At 35.3% G+C, this 24,242-nt stretch overlaps 1 protein-coding gene and 1 long non-coding RNA gene across 2 annotated transcripts; one reads left to right on the top strand and one right to left on the bottom strand.

The window, feature by feature from the left end:
* Positions 1 to 9: 9 nt before the first annotated feature.
* On the bottom strand, positions 10 to 3,126 carry LOC116305039 (uncharacterized). The gene has a single exon (XM_031714861.2). It carries the CDS (start codon positions 3,071 to 3,073, stop codon positions 1,001 to 1,003), a length of 2,073 nt encoding a protein of 690 aa, XP_031570721.1. The 5' UTR covers positions 3,074 to 3,126; the 3' UTR covers positions 10 to 1,000.
* Positions 3,127 to 16,185: 13,059 nt separating this feature from the next.
* Positions 16,186 to 19,935, top strand: LOC148910670 (uncharacterized). Its single transcript, XR_016120012.1, has 3 exons — positions 16,186 to 16,330; positions 18,434 to 18,678; positions 19,496 to 19,935. It is a non-coding gene; the product is annotated as an uncharacterized LOC148910670 (long non-coding RNA).
* The last annotated feature ends 4,307 nt before the right edge of the window (positions 19,936 to 24,242 follow it).

The following is a 24,242-nucleotide window of genomic DNA, read 5'->3' as shown; positions in this document are numbered from 1 at the left end:
GTGAAAGGATTGTGAGGACATCTATATAAGGTGCTTTATTCGAATTCCACTAGAAAATTGATAAAGACCTACAGAAAATAACGTACAAAATGTCAAAAAATATTCCATATGCATTCGGTTTATCAGACTTGAGTTGCGTTCTTGAAGACTGTTACATAGAAGCGTTAGCTTATCTTGGGGTATTTAAATACTCGTTTTTGTTTTCAAATATAATCGTTGTCTGTTGATCGTTGATTGAAGTGGTGAGTAATATCTTTAAACGAAAGGTTAAAAATCGTCATTGACTAATAATGACGCATGCGCAATTATAATCACTTTAAGTTGTTCGAATAAATGTTGAATCGATAAAACTATAGTTACATGTGTCATTATTAAACAATTTTCACATTTGCATTCAGATTAAAATCATTAATAGATATTTATAGTAGACCTTTTACTTGTTCAACTGAGAGATATTACCGCTTTGTTTCTTAATCACAGACTCATTTCCTCAGCGTTAGTCCGATTTCAGCGGCAACGTATTCGCAAATTTTAATTTCTTTTAACTTTTGGTATTAAAATACCAATAAAAAATTAAAAAAATGAAGAATACACAACTACAACAATAATACTAGGGGTAAATATTAACACTTTTAAAATTCCAAGGAGCTTCAATGGGACGTGAATATTCTACACAAAATTTAGGCGAAACCTGAGCAACATAGCCTCCTTCGCAGACGTTCTCAGTGTCAGTCACGCAACGTTTCCCTCCCCACGAACGTCTGCTTACTTAAGCATAACATTCCTTTCCAAAAATTGGCCAATCAGCATGAACCTCTTAAGATCGAGAAGGTCCCTTCTGATTGGACAAATGAGTTTTTGACTTCAAGACAACAAAAATGACGGCCTTGTATATTTTCAAATTAATGACAAACAATATAAGTAAGTTATATGTATGGTCTCTAGAAGGAATAGTGCTGATCCTATTTGATACATAAGTCATGATCACTGTGAGTGCAGTTCAACGATGTGCCAGAGGACGCATTTTCATTTCTGAAAATTGTAAGGAAGCATCATCACTAGGATAGCCCCAAACCACTGCCTTAGGGTTTGTACCCACTCCCGAATATTTGCCGTTTAAGTTAGAATGATGGCAGCTATTATACCACCAAGCCCCGGTAAAATAAAGAGCACAGTTGGCGCTGCTTTCATCATTATCTTGATCTTTTGTAGTAAATGCCATGTTGTTATGATAGGCAAGAGAATCCTTAGACGACCCTGAATATGAGCCTACATTCAGTCTGTACTTCTCGTTTTCATTGCCAACACTAAATCTACCATATTTGGCAAAGAATTTCAGTCCTGCCCAGTCCTCCATGTCAACGCGTAGAATCGAGGTTGTTTGTGCTGTCAGTCGATAGATGTAGTCATTACCCAACCAGAACTCGCCATTCAGGTTGCCAAAACCGGTTTTGTATTGCTGCCAGTCAAGATAAAAGTCGACTGATCCATCTCGTCTTCTCTGGAACACTGTCCACCCCCCTCCGTCAGTTGTCATGTCACAGTAGACTTGAAAGGCTCCTTGACTGTCGGGCCGTATTGTGTACACACCGCTTCGTCTTTCTCCTGATTTGTAGATATCTGAACAGTCTGAAGGATAGATATTTAACAGCACTTTAGCTTTTGAAACAAAAATCTTCGAGCCGGTAGAACTTGTGGCGGTACAAACGTACAACCCAGAGTCAGATTTCTGCACGTTTCTGATAATCAAAGAACCTTCTATGACTTCATAACGATTGACTGGAAGAAAGCTGTTGTCTCTAGTCCAGCTGACGACCGGCTGTGGTTCACCTTTAGCAGAACAGTTTAAAGCTAAATTATCTCCTTCGACGACGTCCATCGAAGAGGGAGGCGTTACAGTAAACACTGGAAGTGGGACTACGACCAGCATAGTAGATGATGTTACCGTAGCAAGACGATTCTTAGCGGTACATACATACAAACCAGAATCACTTCTTCTAGCATTAAAAAAAGTCAATTGACCACCTTGAATCAGAGAGCGATTAGTTGGAAGGAGACCAAGAAGTTTGTACCACGTGACCTGTGGTTTTGGGTGTCCTGTCACGTGACATATGGGTAGGGTTATATTGTCTCCTATTTTGACATGTGTGGGAACATTATCCAGGGTAAGTCTTGGTGGATAGTCCACCTCAAGTTTCGCTTTCGTCTGCACTTTACCAAAAATATTAGACGCCTTGCAATGATATTCCCCAGAGTCAGCAATTTCAGCTTTGGTAATCTCTAGTTTATCAGTTTCATGAATTACTGTTCTAGAGGTAGACAATGAACCATTTGCGTTACTCCAAACAATAATAGGCTTTGGATAACCCCTTGCAGAACAATGGAAAATGGCTGATTCACCTTCTTTTACAGATAAATGACGAGGAGAAATCACAACTGATGGAGGTTCTAACGAAAGACCGCGGTCACCTTTCTGTCCTGGCATGCCTTGCGGACCTGGAGGACCATTTTGTCCTGGATCGCCTTTCAATCCAGGAACTCCTTGCCTGCCTATTTTGCCTCGTTTACCCATTGGTCCTGATGGTCCTTGGGATCCTCTTGGTCCTTGGGATCCTCTTGGCCCCTTTTTTCCTCTTTTACCTCGACCCCCTGGTGGACCTCGAGGCCCCCGAGGCCCTGGTAAGGCAACAAGATACTTTATTGCAGCGATTGCTTTACTTATTTTTTGTTCCATTATCTGCGTCATTTCATCTCTAAGGTTTTCAATTATCGTTTGATTTGGTTCTGAAGATTTGCCCATGAATGAAATTATACTGCGTCTGTTCCGATAGTGTTTCTGATAATCAAGTTTATCACTCACAACAACTCGTTCCTTCTTGTCTTTCACTAGCCGAGATTCCATTGAAGAGGTCAAAATGTTCTCAAGACGATATATTCTCGTGTTTTGTTCATTAAGAATTATCTCAATACGTACAATCTCGCCACAGCACAACAGCACAGCAATTAAAGAAGCGAAGACGATAGTGAATGTCGTGGACATTTTCCTCGAAGAATGAGATTTCTCCTGCTTCATTTTTAAGAAGACGTTTCACAACAAGCCGCTCTCGCAGTTGAACTTGTAATATAAACTACAGTATTGAATGATCATATAGTTTCAAAACGTAAGCAGACGTCAACTGATACCTAAGACGGATGACGTCATCATTATTAGTGTAAGCTTTATAGGTAAAGGCTTATTCCCACAGATGTGTCAGCTGATCTTAGCTTCGGAATATTTTTTTGCGGGGTTCGCCACAGGTAGCCAAAGTAGTGTACTTGAAGCTCAAAAATAAGTTAGTTTAAAATACCTGAAATTGTTTACAAAACTCCTCAATAAATTTATATTCAAGTTAGTTTATCGATATACGCAGTCTTTATTACCTTTCGAAGTCATTTCTGATGAGGACAATTCACATTTCTAAAAATACCTCTAAATGCCGGCCATGCATGAGGTTAAGTGGAAAGGGAGGTCATCTGAGTATAACATAACATATTTTTTCGGGCTGCCTATCACTAAGTGTTGCTGAAAAAATATCAGAGATGGTATCCTATAATTTATAATATACTTTTGATATACTTTTGTGTGTGTGTACACTTATTTCAATAAAGTTAGTCGCCTGAAAAGCTGAGACCAACAAGGATGATGGGTAGTTACATTTTACATGTTTCAACCGCTTTAATAACTTTTGATGGATTTAATCTTTTACCAGTTACAGTCTTACCTCTTCTGAGCATCCTCAAGCTGCAAATTGTATCAAAAGCTTTACTTGTTTGATATTAAGTTTCCCATGATCCTCAGTGATCTCAGCTTTCTAGGTTTTTTGGTGACTAACTTTATTGAAATAAGTGTATATATATTTGTGAGATTGTTAACAATATAAAAATAAATGAATGGGAAAAAAGAAACTTTGAATATTAAAACAGATCCAGTTAAAAATATTGACGAAAGTTATATCTCGTTTACTTAAAAATCAGGGGAGGGTCACGGATTTCTTACTGATTAAAAGGGGGGGGGGGTGGGCTACGATAATTTAAAAAGACGTTTATTGCGGATCCAGCTCTCTCCCTCCTCCCATGAAAAAACGTACCTTCTCTAAATTTATAATCGTCAATAAAATTATCTCACTAATGCTTGTGAATTAATAAGAGTTGTTCAACGGATTTGATTCATCATGACTTGTTTTTTTGGGATTAAATCTGGGTCAAATTATGGTGGTGCCGCACCTCTCCTAGAGGCGTTGACCTTATGTCACACATGACAGCAACGCTTCATTTCACTTCACTTCCTTCAGGCATTATATTGCAAAGAAACGATCGTAGTTTTGCCAGCATTAAAGACGGTAAGTAACTTAGATGTAACATTACTACAGTTTTCGATATTCTGCGAACTTGGTAGTTACAAGCTGCACGCTGAAATTTGGTTTTTCGCTGCCGTCAATCAAAAATAATCAGTCGGTACCTTTTATGTTCTTGACTGGCGGCAGTAAAAATTCAATTTCAAAACAAGCCGTTGGAATGTAATGTCGCAGAATATAGAAAACCACAGTTTGTCGAAATTATCCAGTAGATTTATAACAGGAATTTACGTGGCCCCGCAGAGTTATACCATATCGTTAACTTTTCGGGTTCCGACGATCCTTATTACGGGTGAGCACTGAGAATAAGATGTTTCTCATTCCTCGAAAATAAAAGTAGTATTTACACGCGATGGAGTAAAATTTCTTTGAATATAATGTTTTGCTTAAGAGAAAGATACTCCTATATTATTTTATTATTTTACGAAGGACAAGTACGGTGATGTCATAGCTTTCACTAAAGCTATATACTTCATTAGTTATTGCATTTTAAAATTTTATCTAAACTAAAATTAATAATACGTGGCGATGTTCTTGCTTCTACCTTTTCGCTCCTCTTTTGCTTGATTTGTTCGTTCCACCCTTTCATTTTCGTTTTTCCTTGCCCTTTTTAAATGAAAAAAGAACTTCCTCTCCACTCTCGACCTCCTCTCTCCATTTGCACCAGCCAACCCCCTCTGATTAATGCAAGGCCAGTCCCCTTACAGCAAGAATTTTCTACTATACGCCAAATCTATTAAGTTTTTTGTTAGTCAGTTCTTTGTGTATATCCTTTCTCTCAGCTTAACGATGACTTCAGTGTGGCGACCATTCCCGTGGTGTTTCCATGCCATGTTATTACTTCAGTATAACAGCCGAATGTGTCTGGACACAGGATTCACCCATTGCTGGCAGTAAGTCATACAAAATTTATAGTCCACTAGCTACAATCACTTACAAAAATCACTATTGTTGACCATTGTTCTTTCTTCCAATATTGATGCTATGAAGTGACTGCGCGTGCATGGCGAACTGAATCACAAATATTTTTTAATGCACTTTTTATCCTTTAATGGTATATAGAGTGTCACATTCAAACAGAGAGGATTGGTTGTTTCAAAGATGCCGTGATCCCGTCTCGACCAATCCCTGTGCTCCTTTTCACCGACCGTGACCCAACTAGCCCAGTATACACTGGAGGTTTCATTGACTTGAAAAACTGGAATCTGTACATGGACGACCTAAAATGTCGATGCTCCGAGGAGGCTAAAGGGAAAGGGTACAAGGTGTTTGGCTTGCAGTGGTATGGTATGTATATATCCGCGTATTAGGTAAATATGCTTAAGCTTGCTTTTACCCAAATGGCTCATGAGCGCGAAGAAACCTTGCAGCCTTCCGTTCCCTCACTCCCCCAAAAAGAAAAGAATGGAAAAAAGACATCCCGATTTACGATTTAGTCCATTGAGTCCGGCAACTGTCAGCATATAAGATTTCGCAAGGGTATATCAAAGTAGAAGTAACTGATGGCATAAGAATAGAAAAATATGACAGTGATGTTAAATTAAATTTTCAGGCGAGTGCTGGTCTGGGCCGAAGGCACATGAGACTTACAACATCAACGGACCTTCAGATCAATGTGTTACTCATGATCTAGCTCACTGTACTGATGAGGAAGAGGAATGCGTTGGTAGAGATTTTGTCAACTTTGTTTATGAAATCATAGGTGAGTTTGAAATGTATAATATCTATGTATAAGTTATCGATCGAAACTTGAAACTCTAGGCTTTTGTGAGATTAGTAAGTAAACCCGGCCATAACCATCTCAAACCATGCAGTATAAGAAACAGCTCGATTCTTCGGAATTAGAACAGCATTGCCTTAGTTTTAATGCTGAATTAAAGCGAATAATAGATAACGAAATACTGTAACAAAGTAGAAAGTGTTATGTGGTTACGCTGGGATTTAATATCATGGTACACAGCTTTTACAAAAAAGGTTGAATACTGAATACTGCATAATGAATAGTGCATTCCAAGACCAAAGTGCATTGTGGGTCATAGTGACATTGTCTAAAGTAGGATTAACAATAATTATTTATTTTATATTTAGTGTACTCCATCTGAAACAATATACTAACTAACAATGACCTTTGGTCTTAGAATGCACTATTCAATATGCAGTATTCAGCATTAAACCTTTTTTTTAAATAGATACATGTATACTGAGTTATAACTGCTTTGCTGTAAGTGTGAGACATACTTTACTTCAAGTGTGACTTAACATTTTGAACAAATGAACCGCGAAAGACCCTACACTGGAACATGATAGGAATGCTTCCATAAAGTGGGCCTTCCTTGTCTTAAATCTAGTTAGAATCCAGAAATTAACGTTTACGGGCGAGGGCAAACTAAACCGCCATGACAAATGCCCAGAAAACCTCCTTTGAAGCATGAAAAAGAAAAGGAAAACAATTTGACGAGAACGATTTCAAACAATACTGCAAGTTCGATGATAATGATATCTAACACAGTTTTAAAAATTTCGAATTCTTTGCAGCAGCAAATGCCAGTCATAATGCTTCAGGGAAGCACATCCATAACCATACATTGGAACACAATGAGACGCGAATTACTACAGGATATAATAATACTCATCTCCATGGGCAGATCCATCACCACGTGACACTTACTACACCAGCACCAACGACAGCACCTAAACCTTCACCAGAACCTACCATTCCACCAACACCAACACCACCACCGCCAAGCCCTTCACCTGTTTATGTACCCTGTCAAAGTGGTAAGTGACATTGAGCCTGTATTCACAAATTGATACTTTTGCTATCAATCGAACAAATTTGTAGGTAGCTTCTAATGATCTTTCCTTTCTGGCTCTTAATATGATATTTATTTAGCATTTTGGCTGTATTTGAAATTTGGTTATCTTATCGCTTTTACTCCCCTCCACCCCCCCCCCCTCCCCCCCCCCCCCCCCCCCCCCCTTTCACCCCTTCCCAGCTAGATTACTTTTCTATTCTAAATTTCTAGTATCTTCAATTTCTGTTAATTAATAATAATTAAAGCTAAAATATTGTATATATTTAAAACACTATGGTACGAATAAATGTCGTATTGTATTGATGGTTTTGTTGTCTTTTCGTGCTCTTTTCTATAGACTTATAAATATCTTCGTTGTTGTCGTTTTTGCTGTAAATTGATAGTAGTGGTGGGAAGATGTGACCATGCTTTTCCTTCCGCTATTGTCGTTGTCATAGTGACGATATTGCTCATTAAGTTACTATTGTTGCAGCAGGCAATAGCATGTGGCATGCATGCGGCATGCTATTGCTCCTTGATATGACGGTGAAAAACTGTTATTGATTTCTTTTTGACGACCATTTTCATTCTTTCATTTTACTGTTACTGTTACTGTAACTGTCATCCTTATTGTTGTTACTACTGTTGCTGTTGTTGTTTTTGTATGATGCATCTCGTATGCAGCAGTATCAGGCTTTACATTTGTTTCCTTGCATTATGCTACTGAAAGAAAATTTGTGGTGATGCTATAGTTTTTTGTTGTTTACTAGAAGTTCTCTCTCATCACAGGATGCATTCCTCCTCTCGTGTGTCAAACGACCTATCCCTGCATGGGCAGCCCTGTGTACAGCGATGATAAAACAAACTCACAACAGAAAAGTAAGAAAATCAGGCTTCTTGAAAGAATTCTGAAACACAGTACACGTCCAGATGGCCGTGCCCGTAAGATGGTCACTTTTCTTGTAGGGTCGTTGAAAAGAAACCAGTAAAGAAGAAGAGCGGAGATTAGCAAAACGTTGCGCCAAATGCCGGAATGTAACAATCAATTTACCATTACGGCTTGGGCGTAATGTTTTTCCATTGAAGATCACGTGTATTCCCTAGAGTGTGATTTCTTTGTTTAACGGTTTGTTTAACAAACAATCTTATTCTGAACTGATCTGAAATGGGAAAATATTACTCGCCAAACATTACAAAACTATGTTATCGTTACAAGACTATATTATTCTAAATTTGTCAGAAACTGATGATAATGTATTTTAACCCCCTAAAAATAAATCCATCAATGATTGAAATAAACTACTTAGAATTTTCCAAAACTAAGCTCTTGAGGATCCTCTAAAACGTCTCTTTATCGGCGCGCAATATTTCTTCTTGCTGTACATACTATACACTGAATCGAAATATGACTAGTAGCTTCTCATACATGTGAACGCGTTTTTATTTTGCCATTGACCACGAGGCCAGTCAGGTCCAGAAAAGTAGTCAATTCTCTGATATTGGCCGCCATATTTCGACGATTCGTTCAGTGTATTGTAAAGACCGAAATAAATTTACTAAATGTAGTTTAATTGTACTAGTGTTCCTTTATAATTTCACTGAGGATTTTTCTTGAAAAGCCGGGATATAATTGCAATAATTTTGCAAGAAAAACGAAATTCAAGATTTTTAAAATTGAATACCCTAGAATGACCTGAAGTTTCTTATGGAAATTATGTGTGTTTACAAAAATGTCTTGCTTTAACTAGTTGTGTGAGAGAGATAAGCAAATTAAAATTTTACGATAATAAACGATCAAACAAGGCGGCCATTTAACGAAGCAATGAAAATGAAGCGACCAAAATTTCTTGCCAAACATATACACCTATTGTCAAAACCTTTATCATCGCCAAAGGCGGTAGGCGATAGGTTATTCCAACATGAAAATGGTTTCGTTCAATACAAAGAGCATTGAATCAGTCTCAACACTAGGGTCCACAAGTCATTCCAGCTATTTTCTTTGATCTTTGAATGACCTATTTCCTATCGCTTTTCGCCTATTGCCTATCGCCTTTAGCGATGACAACCTTCATTGATATAGGTGTATACTCTGACTATTGCATCTTAAAATCATTGCAATCCCGCTATATAGCTTTAGCTGTTGGGAGCCGACTTCCGCGTTCGTACACTGAGTATTTTTTTCCAGTGTCACCAGGGTTCTCAGGAAGTGCATTACGTTAATGAAATTTTAAGATACAACTTCTTTTCCCACTTGAACATAAACAACCTTTTCCACTTGAACTAGCAGTCGTACTATAAAATATATAGATGCCGCAAAGCAAAAAACTGACTCGTTGTTTTGGCTGCGAATAAGAGAAACGGACGTCGGTGTGATTTGTTGTCAGTAAGCTTGAATGGGGCAAAGAACACATCAAAAAACGCAAAAGACCGTTTGAAACAGTTCATCTGATTATTGACGACTCTTAAAACTCCAGTGTATGCGGATCCAGGAATTGCTTGCTTTGTTATTGTAATTTCTGCATAGGGGGTATGTTATGATCAGTTTACATTTGTTTGCTTATATAGGTGGCTTGCCATCGCGCGATCGTCAAAGAATGCCACCTGCGCGAGCTTGCAGAGGGCTTTCCTTTGTTCTGGCTTTAAGTAAATCAACCTCTGCTTGCAGGGAAAAAAAGATTCAAAAAAGTTGAACAAAAGTCATGCCTGCATTTGGCTGAACGAGAAATTAAATTTAAAAAAAACTTTGTTAACTCGTCAAGCAACATGCCGGCCATGACGTCACTTGAAAACCACCAATGCGCCGTTCAAAATGTGAACCTACTCCTTTGAAATGCATTCGCATCACAATGAACAGCGGAAGCTCCATCCATCGAAGAACAGTGAGACACGGGAGACATTTTCCGTTTACTAAAAATAAATTAAACAAAATATGTTCCCTACTGAATTTGGTTTCATAGTAATAATGACTCAGAATGTAGAAAGTAGACGTTTAATTATCTGCACTTAACCGTAGCACCGTGTCTCGATCAGCGTTCACCAAAAAGTGCTTACGGAAAAACGAAGAAAAGCAGTCTGTTCAGTTTTCGATTAGTACCCAAGAAAAATCTCGATTGAAAAAAAAAATGCTTTCAATTCCATAATATAACTACCTACTAATTCGTTAATGACTTGAAGTTATTTCTCCGGGAACTTTTTTTGACAATGGGTATACTAGCTCTGCTTCTGTTTTCTATACATAGTTTAAGAAGGTATTTAACGTTTAGACATGCTGATATTCAGTTAAGAAGAAATAATTCGTTAAGTTCCATCAGGGAACAAGCGAGCGGCTAAAAGTGCAACAAGCGACATGCCCGCTAGCACTAGATATCACTACTCTTTAACGTTACAAAAGATGCTTTCGGGAATGAACCTTTGCGCGGCCTCTACCACTAGGATCTCTACTCCATGTCTCGAAAGAACCTTTGCTTAAAATGAAGCGCTCGCGAACTAACTAAACGGCCTTCTAATACTACTTCACGCAGAGGAGATTGAAGATTGGATTTTTCATTAAATCGACGTTAATAAATAGAGGGAAATTAAAAAGCCAAGGTCTATTTTATTTAATAGTTAGAATGGTAGAATGTTAAGAAAATTTTAGTTTGAAATTGAACCCAGTAAAATTTGTTCGTGAAAATTAAATCATCAGTTATTTCCTCTCACAAATGCGGTTACCTCATCTTTGTTTTAACTTAGTCATCTATTCCTTTTTCTTTTTCTTTTTTAAAAAAACTTACGAAACCCAACGTCATTACTTGTCATTGTTAGTTGATGACGTTAAGATACACTTGTATACACTTATAGTCTACCTAACAATCTCTTTTTCAATTGCCCTGAACTTAAACAAATGTCGTGTTTATTGTAAATTTATCATCCCCAAAATGAACTTTAAAATTCAAGTTTTGTAAAAACAAAAAACAAAAAAAAAACCCAAAAAGGCAACAAAAAACAGTACAAGCTAAATTATTTCTAAATAAAGTCAATTAAACAGTATTTCTTTAAATTTCGCCATCTTTTATTTCATATTTGCCTTTTTGTCAAAGTATAAACACCGAACAGCCTAAATTTAATTTTGCAGATTCTTATTAATTTGATTATTAACGATATCAAAACTTTATTGAGTTTACTGACTTCTTGATAAATTAACCCCGAACACAAGATAGACACAAAATAAACACCTAGAACTAGAGATAACTAGCTAAAAACTAGTGTGTGCTGCGTCGGTGTTTCTAATGAAACAGTAATGATAAAAGGGTAAATTTTACACCGTAAAAAGATGAAAAAACGTACTGACGTTTCGGACGCTAGTCCTTCGTCGGAGTAAAAGAGGTACTCCGACGAAGGACTAGCGTCCGAAACGTCAGTAAGTTTTTTCATCTTTTCATGGTGTAAAATTTACCCTTTTATCATTACTGTTTTATAAATATAGGATAGTTTGTGTGTTGGCACGCGTTGCCAAATTTGCTTGATTGATCAAGAAATATTAGCTCCAAGTTAGGGTTTTAAAAATAGAGTAAAGGAACATTACATCCCAATCTCGACTTGGGACCGTTTTTTCTTGTTCACTCAAGCGAATTCGGGAAAGGTTTATTTCTTGTCGGATAACAGAGTCATCTATGATATAGTTAGGTATGCAATTTCATTTTGCCAAGGTGAAGGTATTGCAGGCACCTTTTAGTTATCTTTCCATTAAGCACGACTGATCAACTCGATTACACGCACTTGCACCTAACACATACGTTGTCAATTAGTACCACACCAAATATCAAATCCCACCCAAGAATAAAAATAAAACGAGCAAAAGCATTGAAAAAAACTAGTGTATCTAATTTCGGAAGAGAAGCGCATTTCCTTGTTGCTGATAAGACTGCGGCTCTAAGGGATTAAACGCTTGGTGACATTTTCTGCCTATTTACGATTAATACGATATAGTCCTTTATCCCTGAGAAATTTCATTAATTGAACTTTATCTTGAATTTCAAATAGTCAACGAAGATCCTGAAAATAATTACACATAGGTGTGTTTAATAAAGCTTAGGACAGTTATAACTATGACGGCCGTTATATAATTTTAACACGAATGCAACTGTTCGAAAACGAATACGTGTGGACTGGCGAAGACGACCCGAAAAACGTTACGTGTAGATGAATTTTTTTTTTTTTTTTTTGAAAACGAAATAAAAAATGCTTTTTAAGGTGGCTGACTATTTTGGTAAATAATAAACAGAAAATCGAAACTCCTTCAACCTGAAATTTAAAGCTGATTTCAAAAATGCAAAGAAAAATGGGTACCCCGAGCTTGTTTTTGAGATAATCATGCACTCCGGTATGACATGCGTTTGTACAATTTTGTTTTTACAAAATTAAGCTCTGTACGAAAAAAATCATAAAACCGAAACTAAGGAAGAAACATGAGTAATTTTCTCCGAACACGTAACTTACACTATATTTATAAAATACTGATAAAAGTTGTTTTAATAAACTATTGTAGACAATGGAAAAACTTTTTTATTCAGGTTCTACGGTTGGCAAGTTATCGTAAAAATTGAGCACAAAACAAACAGAACGATTTTTTGCATTGTTCTAATAAACAGAATTGTCTTAAACTTTGAAAAAATATAATGGGATATTACCTGTTAATCCGAAAAATAACAAAAAAAATATAGAGTCCCGTGCAAAATTTGAGGATTTTGCTCTCTTGAAATTCAAAACTTGTATTAGCATTCTATAATCGTGAAGATTATTTAGCGGTTTTTAAGCGCGTGCACATCGTAGGCTCAAATCGAATGTTAGTAGTCACCAGCCACCTTAAGAAGATATCCGCATACGTGTGAAAGGAGACTGAAAAAACGAAATCTCAGGAAAAATGCAATCACTTGAGCTATTGTGAAAGAGTTTCAGTTAAGGATTACACAAGACGAATAGTTTTAGATTATTAAAGAGGCTAGTGAGATTTTGTCCGGGTTGTTGGTCGAAATCTAACAGTCTAAGAAACAAAGAAACCAACCGATTCGAATTCATCTGAATTTGTTGAACGGGATCCGATATCTAAATTTGTGGATCAGGGATTAGATATTTAGATGAATATGAGGGACAGGAAAGAATGAAATACCTCGTCACGTCCCCAGAAGCATAGACCGTCTTATACTAAAAATATTTTTATAACAAATCCTTTTAAAACCGAAATATTCATGAAAAGTACGTGTGGGAAAAAAAAAAAAAAAAAAAAGTGCGGGGAAAAAAATCTAACCCTTTCTCCGCCTTCAATTAAATTTTTTTTTAAATGTCCGTAACCAAGAATTGAAAAAAGAAAGGTTCTTTTCTCCGAAATGAATTTCTGATAAACAAAAGAAAAATGTCATACGACCCAAAGAAACTACAATAATGAAAAGCTGAATGTTTTCGGGGTTATTTAGACGAGATAAAAACGGGCAGCGATCCCGAGTTACTTCATAAGCTAAGGTTTGTTTATTAGTGAATATAACACATTATATTTGCCAAACATCAGCACCGTGTTTGTTTAACACAAGGAAATGAATTTGAAAGATCTTGGTAGACGCTGTGCAGTCAAATTTTGGACTTATTTTCTGTTTACTTAGGTTTATTAGTAAATTTGATTTTTGAGATAAATCTATTAGCAAAATACCTTGAAGTTTTATTCATAAAAGTAAATTTTACAACAAAAAATTTTCAGAGTTTATTTATTATAGAAGCTAGTGAGATTTTTTTCAAGCAGCATTATAGTTATTATTTTAGCAACATGTCTGTCCACAGGTGCTGTTCTCTCTCTAGTTTAATTTACACTTTCAACCGTTTGTTTGATTGCATCCGTTGGTGGTCAATCATCTTTGACACATTCTTTATACGTGATGAAAAATAAAATCTGCTACTTCAAAAGAAACGTTAAAAAATCACTAAAGTTTTCCTATGTTTATGAACTTCTCTTCTATTTGACTGACACCTTTTGAGATAAAAAAAGTATTAACAAAATAAAAGTTGATATACGAACCACTACAGCTACAAAGGTAGCGAAGAATCTAGTTCATTAATTGAAATTTAAAGGACTTTTCTTTTGACGAGTTTCGTAAACAAACCTTTTTTAAGCGAGAAAGCATGAAAACGTAAAACACAGCATTGACTGAGGACTTCTTTGACAGTTTTACTCGAATTAGAACTCAATATTTGAAAAAAAAAAATCACAAAATTTTTTTCTTGGCTTTAAATTAACGCCTTTCGTAGAATAAAATGAGATGAGTTTATTAAAAAGTCAGTAGTGGAAAATAAAACAAAGAACTGATTTAGAATAAATCCTATCGATTTTAAGAAAGCACTCCTTTGAGAAGACATAAGTTAAAAGGAACATACCACTTTTTTTCGAACTTTTTATTTGTTTTCAAAATACGTATGTACGAGAACAGTGGACCTAACGATTTTGCATTGGATTTGCAAGAAAAAATACATAACACTTAAAATTCCCTTATTCATAGATATCTTCAATATAGGCTTTTTATTTAACATGAAGGTAGTGCTTTATAACCCCTGGGTTTTTCCACTTTACTCAGTTTTTCATTACAACTACGTACATTTTCTCAAAAGCGGTTTTTAATTATGAAATATAAGCGACAAATAAATTCAACAAAATTATCAGAAAAACTTAAACTGTAAAGGTTTCTGGAAATTTCAGAAGTTATTAAAAAGGATATTAAAATCTAGTTTTGTTAAAACATTCATTTGTTGACTTTAGGTGGAAGTGAGTTAAGCAATCAACTGCGAAATTCCAACTGTGTTCAGTGCAAGTAAGTCAGCTCTTAAATCCCACAAAAATGGGACAGTCTTTATCTTTACCTTATTATGAGCTATAAAAGTCGTAGGAGTTAATACTTTAAAATTCCGGCATTGATTCAGTAAAATAGGAATGAACAAATTAAGGAATAAAGAGAGTTAAAGAACCTTTTAATTCTGCTAAAAGTTAAGCCATAATCCTGTGGACGCAGACGCGGTGGGAATGCTACCGGTATCTATCCTGTTTCAAAAGCGCGGGAATGGAAGTTAAGACCTTTGTGATGCCGCTGTCGTATAGCGCTTTTGTTTGTTAAATAAAACCACTAATCCAACAGAGAATTGATCACACTTTATGAATGGAAACATCCTGAACACGCGCTTTAAGGAATGGTTTTAAAAGAAGGGGAAAATACTCTCTGGTCAAATAGCAAAAACAACCAATATAGACATCGGTAGGCGGGTAACTCTCTCTCTTCAAACTTGCCTTTTGTATAACATTTTGTATCAACAAGATAATGTGTTTTGGGAAACTTACGTTTTAAACAAAAAGAAACCATCTAAAAGGGTTATAAAGAACAAAACAATATAATATTTCTCTTCATAAATAAGTTCGGGTTTTTTTAGTATTCTGTTTCTACAAGTGTAATTATTCTAACTCGATTGTACTCTGACAGTTTGCGGGATAATTTCTCAGGCGCATCAAAAATTGCTGTTTGGTTTCTTGGCGCTGGGAATCTTCAAAATCTCGCGAAAAAGTTTTGATCTTTATTTTTGCATTAATTTCAACGTCCAACATGAAATATAACGTAGAAAAGTTTGATACCAATCGAGAATTGACTTTCTTTTTTGCATTCCATTTTGGAGCTTTCGCGTCATAGGAGCCACTCGATCTTATGAAAGAATTGTTTTGCCGAGCACCGTGATGAATTCGGAAGTAATTTTCTGATAAACGGCCCACGGGTTATACACAACAGAAAAGATACACGCCCAAATAAAACAATGCACTCTCAACACTCACCTACATTCAAGATTTGGAATCTCAAGCATGATCGACATTGTCTCGCAAAGTGTGTGTCGTGAAATTGCTGTTAGTTAAATCGCCAATCGATGTGCTTATCTTTGGGCTTTGAACCGTCCAATCAAAATGCGCGCTAGAGTGTGTTTTAAATAAGCGCTTGCGTAGGCTTCAAAGTATAAAGGGAACAGAAAAGCGTGCGGCATTGCAATAGTGGTTAGTTCCAAACTAAGGAAGGGCATCTCCTTAAATCTACACAAGGGACTTTGATCAAATTCTTTGATACAGAAAATTCGCGATTAAGAAGGGTAAGTTGGAAAAAAATTGTTATTTTAGGGGGAAATTATCATTGCCTTTCTCAAACTTTTTTAACACTCGTACGAACATTCAACATCTTCAAACCTTGAAGTTGGCCCTCTAAATAAACTCCATTCTTGTGGGGTTTTTCTTCCGATTCTTCGTGGTTCCTGATTACTGAGTCTAATTATGTTGGCCTACAAAGTAAACAATATAACGTAGTTATTAAGAGCAAAGCGCATTCACTGATTAAACGTTTCATCAAACCTTCATTTGTACGTCTGTATTTGCCAATAGTCTATAAGCATAGAAACTTTAACTTTCCTTCCATTAGGGAGGCAAAGAGTAACTACCGGTTGGACAAATATACAATTTTATCGAAATCAGAATATATTTTTTATAAATAAAACAAAAAACCCGAAAGGGCGTTTTAAACGCATTTCCTAACAAGAAAAAATACGGCGATAAACATTTTAGTGTCGGTGATGTAGCTCAATAATGAAAAGCATTTCATATCTAATTGCTTATTCGGTTTTCTTACTTGAATTTTACCTGGAACTTGTCTTTTCCTATATAATATGATTTCGCCATCCTTAAAAAAGATAAACACAGAAGAAAACAAATATAGAAATACAACAAATATTTATCTAGAAAAAAGGATAGCGATTACTATTCTTAGATTCTTATGTTTGAGTAAGAACTATAATTTACAACTCTTTTGATTCCGAAGGTCAGATTCAGAAGGTTCGGATTCATCAAGTGATTTTTTGTTCTCACATTTCACCTGTCCCAACAAAAATGATGCTCATCAGTCGTTATAATTTCCTTTATTAGAAAGTTTTTTGCTTGTTTGTCGTAATCGAAATTTGTCGTTCTCTACTAAATTCATCTTTTAGTTATTAAGAAAAAATACTTTGTGTGGTGAGTATAAATTCATTGTCACCTTTAAGGTTGGGGATGAGTTACGAAACAATCAAAATGTTCAATTTATACTATGTGTTAACGACCTTCTGATTCTCCTCCCTCTACTTATTGACGCGTAAAGACGTGCGGTTTGTTTTAGGGATTCTTGTGTTGACCCTGCATATAAGAATTATAATAATTTCTTTAGAAGGAAAAAAGGACGAGAAAGAGACAAAAAATAACAAACACACAAACAAATAAAAAAGATTTTTAAAAATGAAAAGAAAATAGGTAAGACGACAAATTATAATGATAGAAAAAAAAAAAAGATAGAAAAGAATACAAAGGGTTAATATCCATGTGAAGGAAATGAAAGGAATAAACGACTAGAGAAAACGAAAAGAATACTGCAAGATAAACAAAGAGAAGGAAAGAAAAAAGACAAAGAAAACTTGAATCGATTCGACAAATAAAAAAATGGAACTTAAAGCAAAAAACTTAAAGAAAAAAAAGAGAAAAGAAAAAGAAAAGAAAAGAAAGAAAGAAAGAAAAAACGTAAAAAGGAAATCCGATAAATATCATTAATAAAATCAGCTCGTATAGGATTCTTTCGTGATATCTTTACCGCCATTTCCTTGCCGTTATTATTAATGCAATTGGCTTTTTGGCTGTGCTTATGAAACAAAAAGGTTACACACTACAGTTTTGCTTATTCTAGTCACGTCTCTAGTTTTTAACTTTTTCGATCCATCCATCCATGCATCCATGTTTTGTAAATATATTTAACTATTTGATATAATCACCATGGATGTTTTTTTTTTTCAATTCTAATTTATAGCTTAGACAAAATACTAAGGTACGAAACGTCAGCATCGTTACAAGCATATTACACATTTGATGTATTCAACACACCCACACCATTCCAACTAGTGCCACCCAGACACTATCCATTTATTCAATCATCAATTTGTCTAGTTTCATTCTAATTCTTTATTTTTCCTTTATCTATCTGTTTTTTTTATTTTGTTTGTTTTACTCTGATTCCTCATTTCCCCCCTCGAATAACGTTCTTTTTGACTCACCCCAAATTTCCTATATATTTTAAACACTTGTAATCTTATGTGGGTTTGGTTTCCCTCCCTACAATAAACTAATTGTGTTACTTATATTTCAAAGTTCCTCACTTTTTTCTCCTTTTTTTTTACGAACAGACATTATGAAGACTTCCACTTGCACAATTCTCCTAGTCACGTGTCTAATTCTCGCTACAACAGTCATCGAAGTTCACTCGATTCATAGGAAGTTTTTCAGATTCGGAAGAAGTTTTCAAAGGAAACACAAGACTCCGATTTTTGAGGATGACGACACTGACCTCTCAAATAGTCGATGGAAAAACTTGATGAGTTTGGTAAAAGAAGAGTCGACAGACAATAATGCCCCGCAAGATCATTAGAGGGTAGGTAGTGGCTGGAATTTGTCGGTATCCATTAGTTTTCTTTCTTTCTTTCTTTCTTCCTTTCTTTCTCTTTCTTTCTTTCTTTCTTTCTTTTTTTCTTTCTTTCTTTCTTTCTTTCTTTCTTCCTTTTTCTTTCTTCTTTCCTTCCTTTCTTTCTTTCTGTCTCTCTCTTTCCTTCTGCTCAATCTGCACTTCAAAAACGTGCGCACAAAAGCAAAAGCTCTCAAAATCTTAGTTCTAATAAAAACCGCCTTGAATAGACTTGGAGCCGCGTTGAGTGTTTTATTTTAACATTTGGAAGCGTTCATTCATCACCAGACGAATTGTTATAGATTGGAATTTTAAACACAACTTATGCTCTTTTGTCCTGTAACTTTATCATTTGCTTAAGTACTTCTTTTAAGAAGTAAATATTTAATTACTTTATTTTGTTTTTAAAAGTAAAAAAGTGCCTGCAGCATAAATGTAATTTCTAGGGGTTTCTAACCTTAGGGGAAGGGGAAGACGCTCTTGTAGTGATTCATTAATTATATTTTCGTCAGGCTTTGTGATTTTTCGCTTTTATATTTCTTTACTCATTCATTCATGCACTCACTCACTCACCCACTCATCCATCCATCCATCCCGGTCAATCAAACAGTCATTCAATTTCTCAAACAATTAGTCAATCGATCATTCACGCATTCAATCGGTCATTCATCTTTTGGTCGTTAATTCTTGTTACAGTACCACTTACTTTAATTAAATAAATTTTCCTTTTACAGTTACGGTAAAACATCCTTTTCACAATGTTTCATTTTTTCTTTTATAAATGTAGAGAACAAGCCACTCGATAATGGAAAGACAACAAAAGATCAAAGAATTGCGACTTGCAAAACAATACCAAATAGTGTCCGAACAATAAACTCCTAAACCGTTACCAGAACATCTTATTATGTATTATAGATGATAAATTAATAAACATTACGTCATTCTACGTCAGAAAATATATTTCAAGTCTGTCATTTACTTTGAAGTGTAAAGCTCCAAGATCAATTGTAACTCACCAGGGGCAGCGAAAGTAGTGTAGTATAGTTGAGGAACGAATTTAATCAATCGATTAAAAATTCCATAATCTTGATAAATATTATTGCAAATGGAATAGCGTATTAATGAAATAAATCAAAGTATATCATTTACATAAATTTTCTTCCTGCAATATGTTATGTAAGCAAAGGTCGTTCAAAGATAACGAAAAATAAAATGTCAATGGCAGAGTGATTGGTTCTTTCTTTCATTTTCCGATTTTTTTAAACAGTCTTGATATCCCTTTATTAAATTTGCAATAACTTTGTTGATTTTACAAGTTAGAGAAATGACTGTTTAATCTTTAGGCCAACAAAGCATCACTGACACCTTTGAGGAGAAAGAAAAGAATAGGATAGAAAAAACTGAAAAGGAATAGAAAAGGCAAGAGATGATAAAAGGGAAACCCTAAGAAAACAAAAATATAAGAAAGGAAAAGAAAGAAGATGAAAAACAAGAAGAAGGAGAAGAGAAAACAATGCAGATAAAAATAATAAGAAGGAAAGCAAAGGAAAGGAAGGAAAATAAAAGGGAAAGCGCACGAAAAGGAAATAAAAGGGAAAGAAACAACACACACACACACATAAAAAATAAAAATAAAAAAAAAGAAAAGAGAAGAATAAACCTTGAAATCATAGAAACTACGACAAAACAAAACAAATAAAAACAGTCAATCAAGGTCATGCAAGATTGAGAAAAAATGTTCGTGAAAGTGAAGTTTAATTAATACAATAAGCCTGAAGCGAGATGACGTTTTACCCCCGACTTTATACCATAATAGTTTATGAAATTCTTTCATATTAAAATTTTTGATTCCTTAGAGAACACAAGAACAATAGTCATAATTAAAGAACAAAAGCAATGTGAAAAGGATTATGGTCTAGAGACGGGGGTAAAACGTCATCTCGCTTCAGGCTTATTGAAACATTGGGCGGGTCCCTCTACAATCTAAGAAGAAAAACAATTTCGTATATACCTTTATTTAGAGAATTCATCACACACATCTCGAAGTGAGTGGGGAAGGGTTGTTGTGGGCTAGAAAGTTTTCAGCACATTTTAAAGTGCGTGGGTGTGCGTGTGCGCGGGGGGGAACTAGAATATTTTTTGATACGGAAGTCAAGCAAAGACGACACAAAATTTCATTATCGCGTACAAAGCGAGAAGAGGGGGAGAAAAAGCAAATTTAACAAAAATATCTACAATGGCCGACATTGTGAATTTTCAGTTCAAAACGCAAGAGTGGGTTTCCTGTGTGCTGGCTTGGCACCTTTGCCATTCGGCTTCTTTGCAAAAATGACTTACGTCACTTACGTACTGAATTCTTCGATGAACTTTATACCAACTCTGAACTTATCATTGGCCATGGATTCTTATGTTTGCACAACCAGGTAATTATCTTTATAATAATATGTAATTGTAGTTTAGAGCTTGTTTATCTAGAATTGTTCTCGTAATCTTCACAGAGTTTACGGGTCAAAGTTGAACGGCAAGGAAAGCAGCTAAGTTTTATATACGCGGGTGCTTGTTTATGAATTGAATTTTCTTCTTCTAACGTTTCATCCAAGAACAACTCATGTTGTTTTCTTAGTAGATAATTTTTTGGCTCATAAAATTTCTGAAGAACAATACTGAGTCCATATAAAGAACGATTGCAAACTGCATAAACTAAGCCGAAATTATGACGACTTTGTGAATAAATGTTTTAAAGCTTATATGCACTAACTTATGAGCTTTATGAAATGATTTAAATGCGAATAATTACAATGATTCAGTTAGAAAAATTTGAAAAAATACAATGATAAACTCACTCTTCGTTTTTGAATGAATATGGAATATTTTTAGGCAAATTTTAGATTTAGATTTCCCGCGTGGCGCTTCAAGTTTACTTTCGCTCTGAGTATAATTTTTGTGTAATAGTACTGAAAACACTTCGTTATTAATACGAAAAGTGTACTTACTTTATGCTTTGATATTTTGTATTTACTTTGATCTGTTGTTCCTCTCTTTTTGGTTTTCTTGTGCGAAAATATAGACCTGAATCTTTGCTCAAAATTTATTTTCTCCCTGCTTATCTGCTGATCTACTGCGTTAAGGTGATTTCGTGACATACCTTGGCCTTACGTCACGAATTTCTCTTGAGCCTGGGAACCAGCAAATTTCAACGAATCTTGTCAAGTGGATAAATGTATTGGACAATAGCATCGACTTATCCACTGGATAAGGATTTATCAATCGGATAGCGATTCCACCCTTCGTACAACCGGGTCCTGAGTTTTATGAGTATCTGCTATGATAAAGCTCCGTTCAAAAATCAACTCTCTTTCAGTCATCATCATCATCATCATCATCATCATCATCTCTGTGAGGTATCATCTGCTATGGTACCGCTCTGTTCAAAAATCAACTCTTAAAGGCCCTTAAAATGTCCGTTCACACGACGTTTCTCCATGTTTCCCCCCTCAAACTTCCAATGGGGAAATTATCAAAGGGGCGGATTTTTTTTCCATGTAAGTCTTCTTTTTATTTAGGGTTTCTGTTACTCGAATCCGGCTCAAGATTAAATTGCATGATAAGATTCAATCTAAAAATGAATCTAAAAATAATCAGGATTATTGATGACGCCACTATATCGTCACTTTTTCATTTCGGACACCCCCTTCCGATTATCTGTATTCGCCCCTGTATCATATATACTTAGTTTCTATAAGCAAATGCAGGTCACTGAACTCACTGAGGAATGAGATTATATGAAGCCTCTTTTTTTCATTGAAAATGGCATGCGCGCAATCCATAAAAAGTTCAGCATTAAAGACATGTTTTAATATAAAAATTCATTGGACTGCAAAACGTTTCTTGACTGAACTACCGTTTGTAATAACCTATAAAATGATATGCTAAGATTTTTGGCTTGAATTTGCAGCCACCATGCAAAATCGGTGTAGGTTGAAGTGTTTCATCCAAATACTTGTTTTCATTCTGAACTTCGTATTATTTTTCTTGATATGATATGTTAAGATTTTTGGCTTGAATTTGCAGCCACCATGCAAAATCGGTGTAGGTTGAAGTGTTTCATCCAAATACTTGTTTTCATTCTGAACTTCGTATTATTTTTCTTGATATGATATGTTAAGATTTTTGGCTTGAATTTGCAGCCACCATGCAAAATCGGTGTAGGTTGAAGTGTTTCATCCAAATACTTGTTTTCATTCTGAACTTCGTATTATTTTTCTTGATATGATATGTTAAGATTTTTGGCTTGAATTTGCAGCCACCATGCAAAGTCGGTGTAGGTTGAAGTGTTTCATCCAAATACTTGTTTTCATTCTGAACTTCGTATTATTTTTCTTGATATGATATGTTAAGATTTTTGGCTTGAATTTGCAGCCACCATGCAAAATCGGTGTAGATTGAAGTGTTTCATCCAAATACGTGTTTTTATTCTGAACTTCGTTTGTCTAATTAATTATTTTAAGAATTAAAATCAATAATCAATAATAATTAACAAAAATAAATAATTCTTGATAAATTATTAAAACAGCGAATGGATGTTACTGATTTTATTTTCGAGAGATATAGCCGATCGAAATCGTCTCACCAACCAAGGTGACGGAGTCTGACCATGCGCGCATACATTCGAGGTCGTTTTGTAATCGGGGGGCGCTTACGCATAAGACAACGGAATCGATACAGATTCCTTAATACACCACAGTCCTATTTCTGTCTTTTAGGCCTTGTATGTATACTTTTAATCCCCTAAACTATAGTATAGACGGATTAAAAGTAATGTAGTGGCATCAGCTTTACCTGTTACGAGTGACCTTGACGTGATTGAGAACGATAATGAATATTTAAGCATCAATCACGATGTAATGTACGCCACAAAATGTACACAAAAATAACTGGACTTCTGCAGACCTTCTTTTACCACAAGACGTTGGCACTGAATCATAAATAAGCTAGCTCTTAAATAAGGTTTTTCGAAAAAGAAACATTTTATATTGTATTATTAAATGCCATATTCTTTATGGCGTTTGCGTTTCCTAATGACTCTTTCTTTACTAAATAAAGGCAGGAAGGGCAATATAATCCTTTTTTTTCTTCCCCATAATCTACGGATATGTGAAAAAAAATGTTTTATCGGCAAATAGGAAGGATTATATTAAGTTCCATAAGAAACTTTGTATTAGGCTTATTAAAGTTGAAATATCGCTTTCAGGTTTCTTGGCACTGGATATTTAAGGAAAGATTATTTGAAATCCGCATATAAAATCCAGCGGGAATGCGCCGAAGATCTTACTTAAGCATTAGACGATCGACTGATGCATTGCTTTGAGAAGGCAAGGTGACACTAAAAGTCAAAGGTACTGGTGATATTATAGATCAAAAAGTGAAACATCTTTTTGTATTACGGTTTTCATAGCCGCCGTCTTGGTTAAAAATGACAAAATAATTTATCATTAGTCTCTAGTCATATATATTAACCAACATATCTGTCGTGT

This window comes from Actinia tenebrosa, unplaced genomic scaffold (genome assembly GCF_029948245.1).
Source record: "Actinia tenebrosa isolate PJP-AT-01 unplaced genomic scaffold, QUT_ActTen_1.0 PGA_scaffold16__25_contigs__length_10494907, whole genome shotgun sequence".
Lineage (NCBI taxonomy): Eukaryota > Metazoa > Cnidaria > Anthozoa > Actiniaria > Actiniidae > Actinia > Actinia tenebrosa.
This window is presented reverse-complemented; position numbering and strand designations above follow the sequence as displayed.

Bases quoted from the DNA above. Each gene is read 5' to 3' on its own strand.
- LOC116305039 (XM_031714861.2), bottom strand. From the start codon at position 3,073: ATGAAGCAGGAGAAATCTCATTCTTCGAGGAAAATGTCCACGACATTC.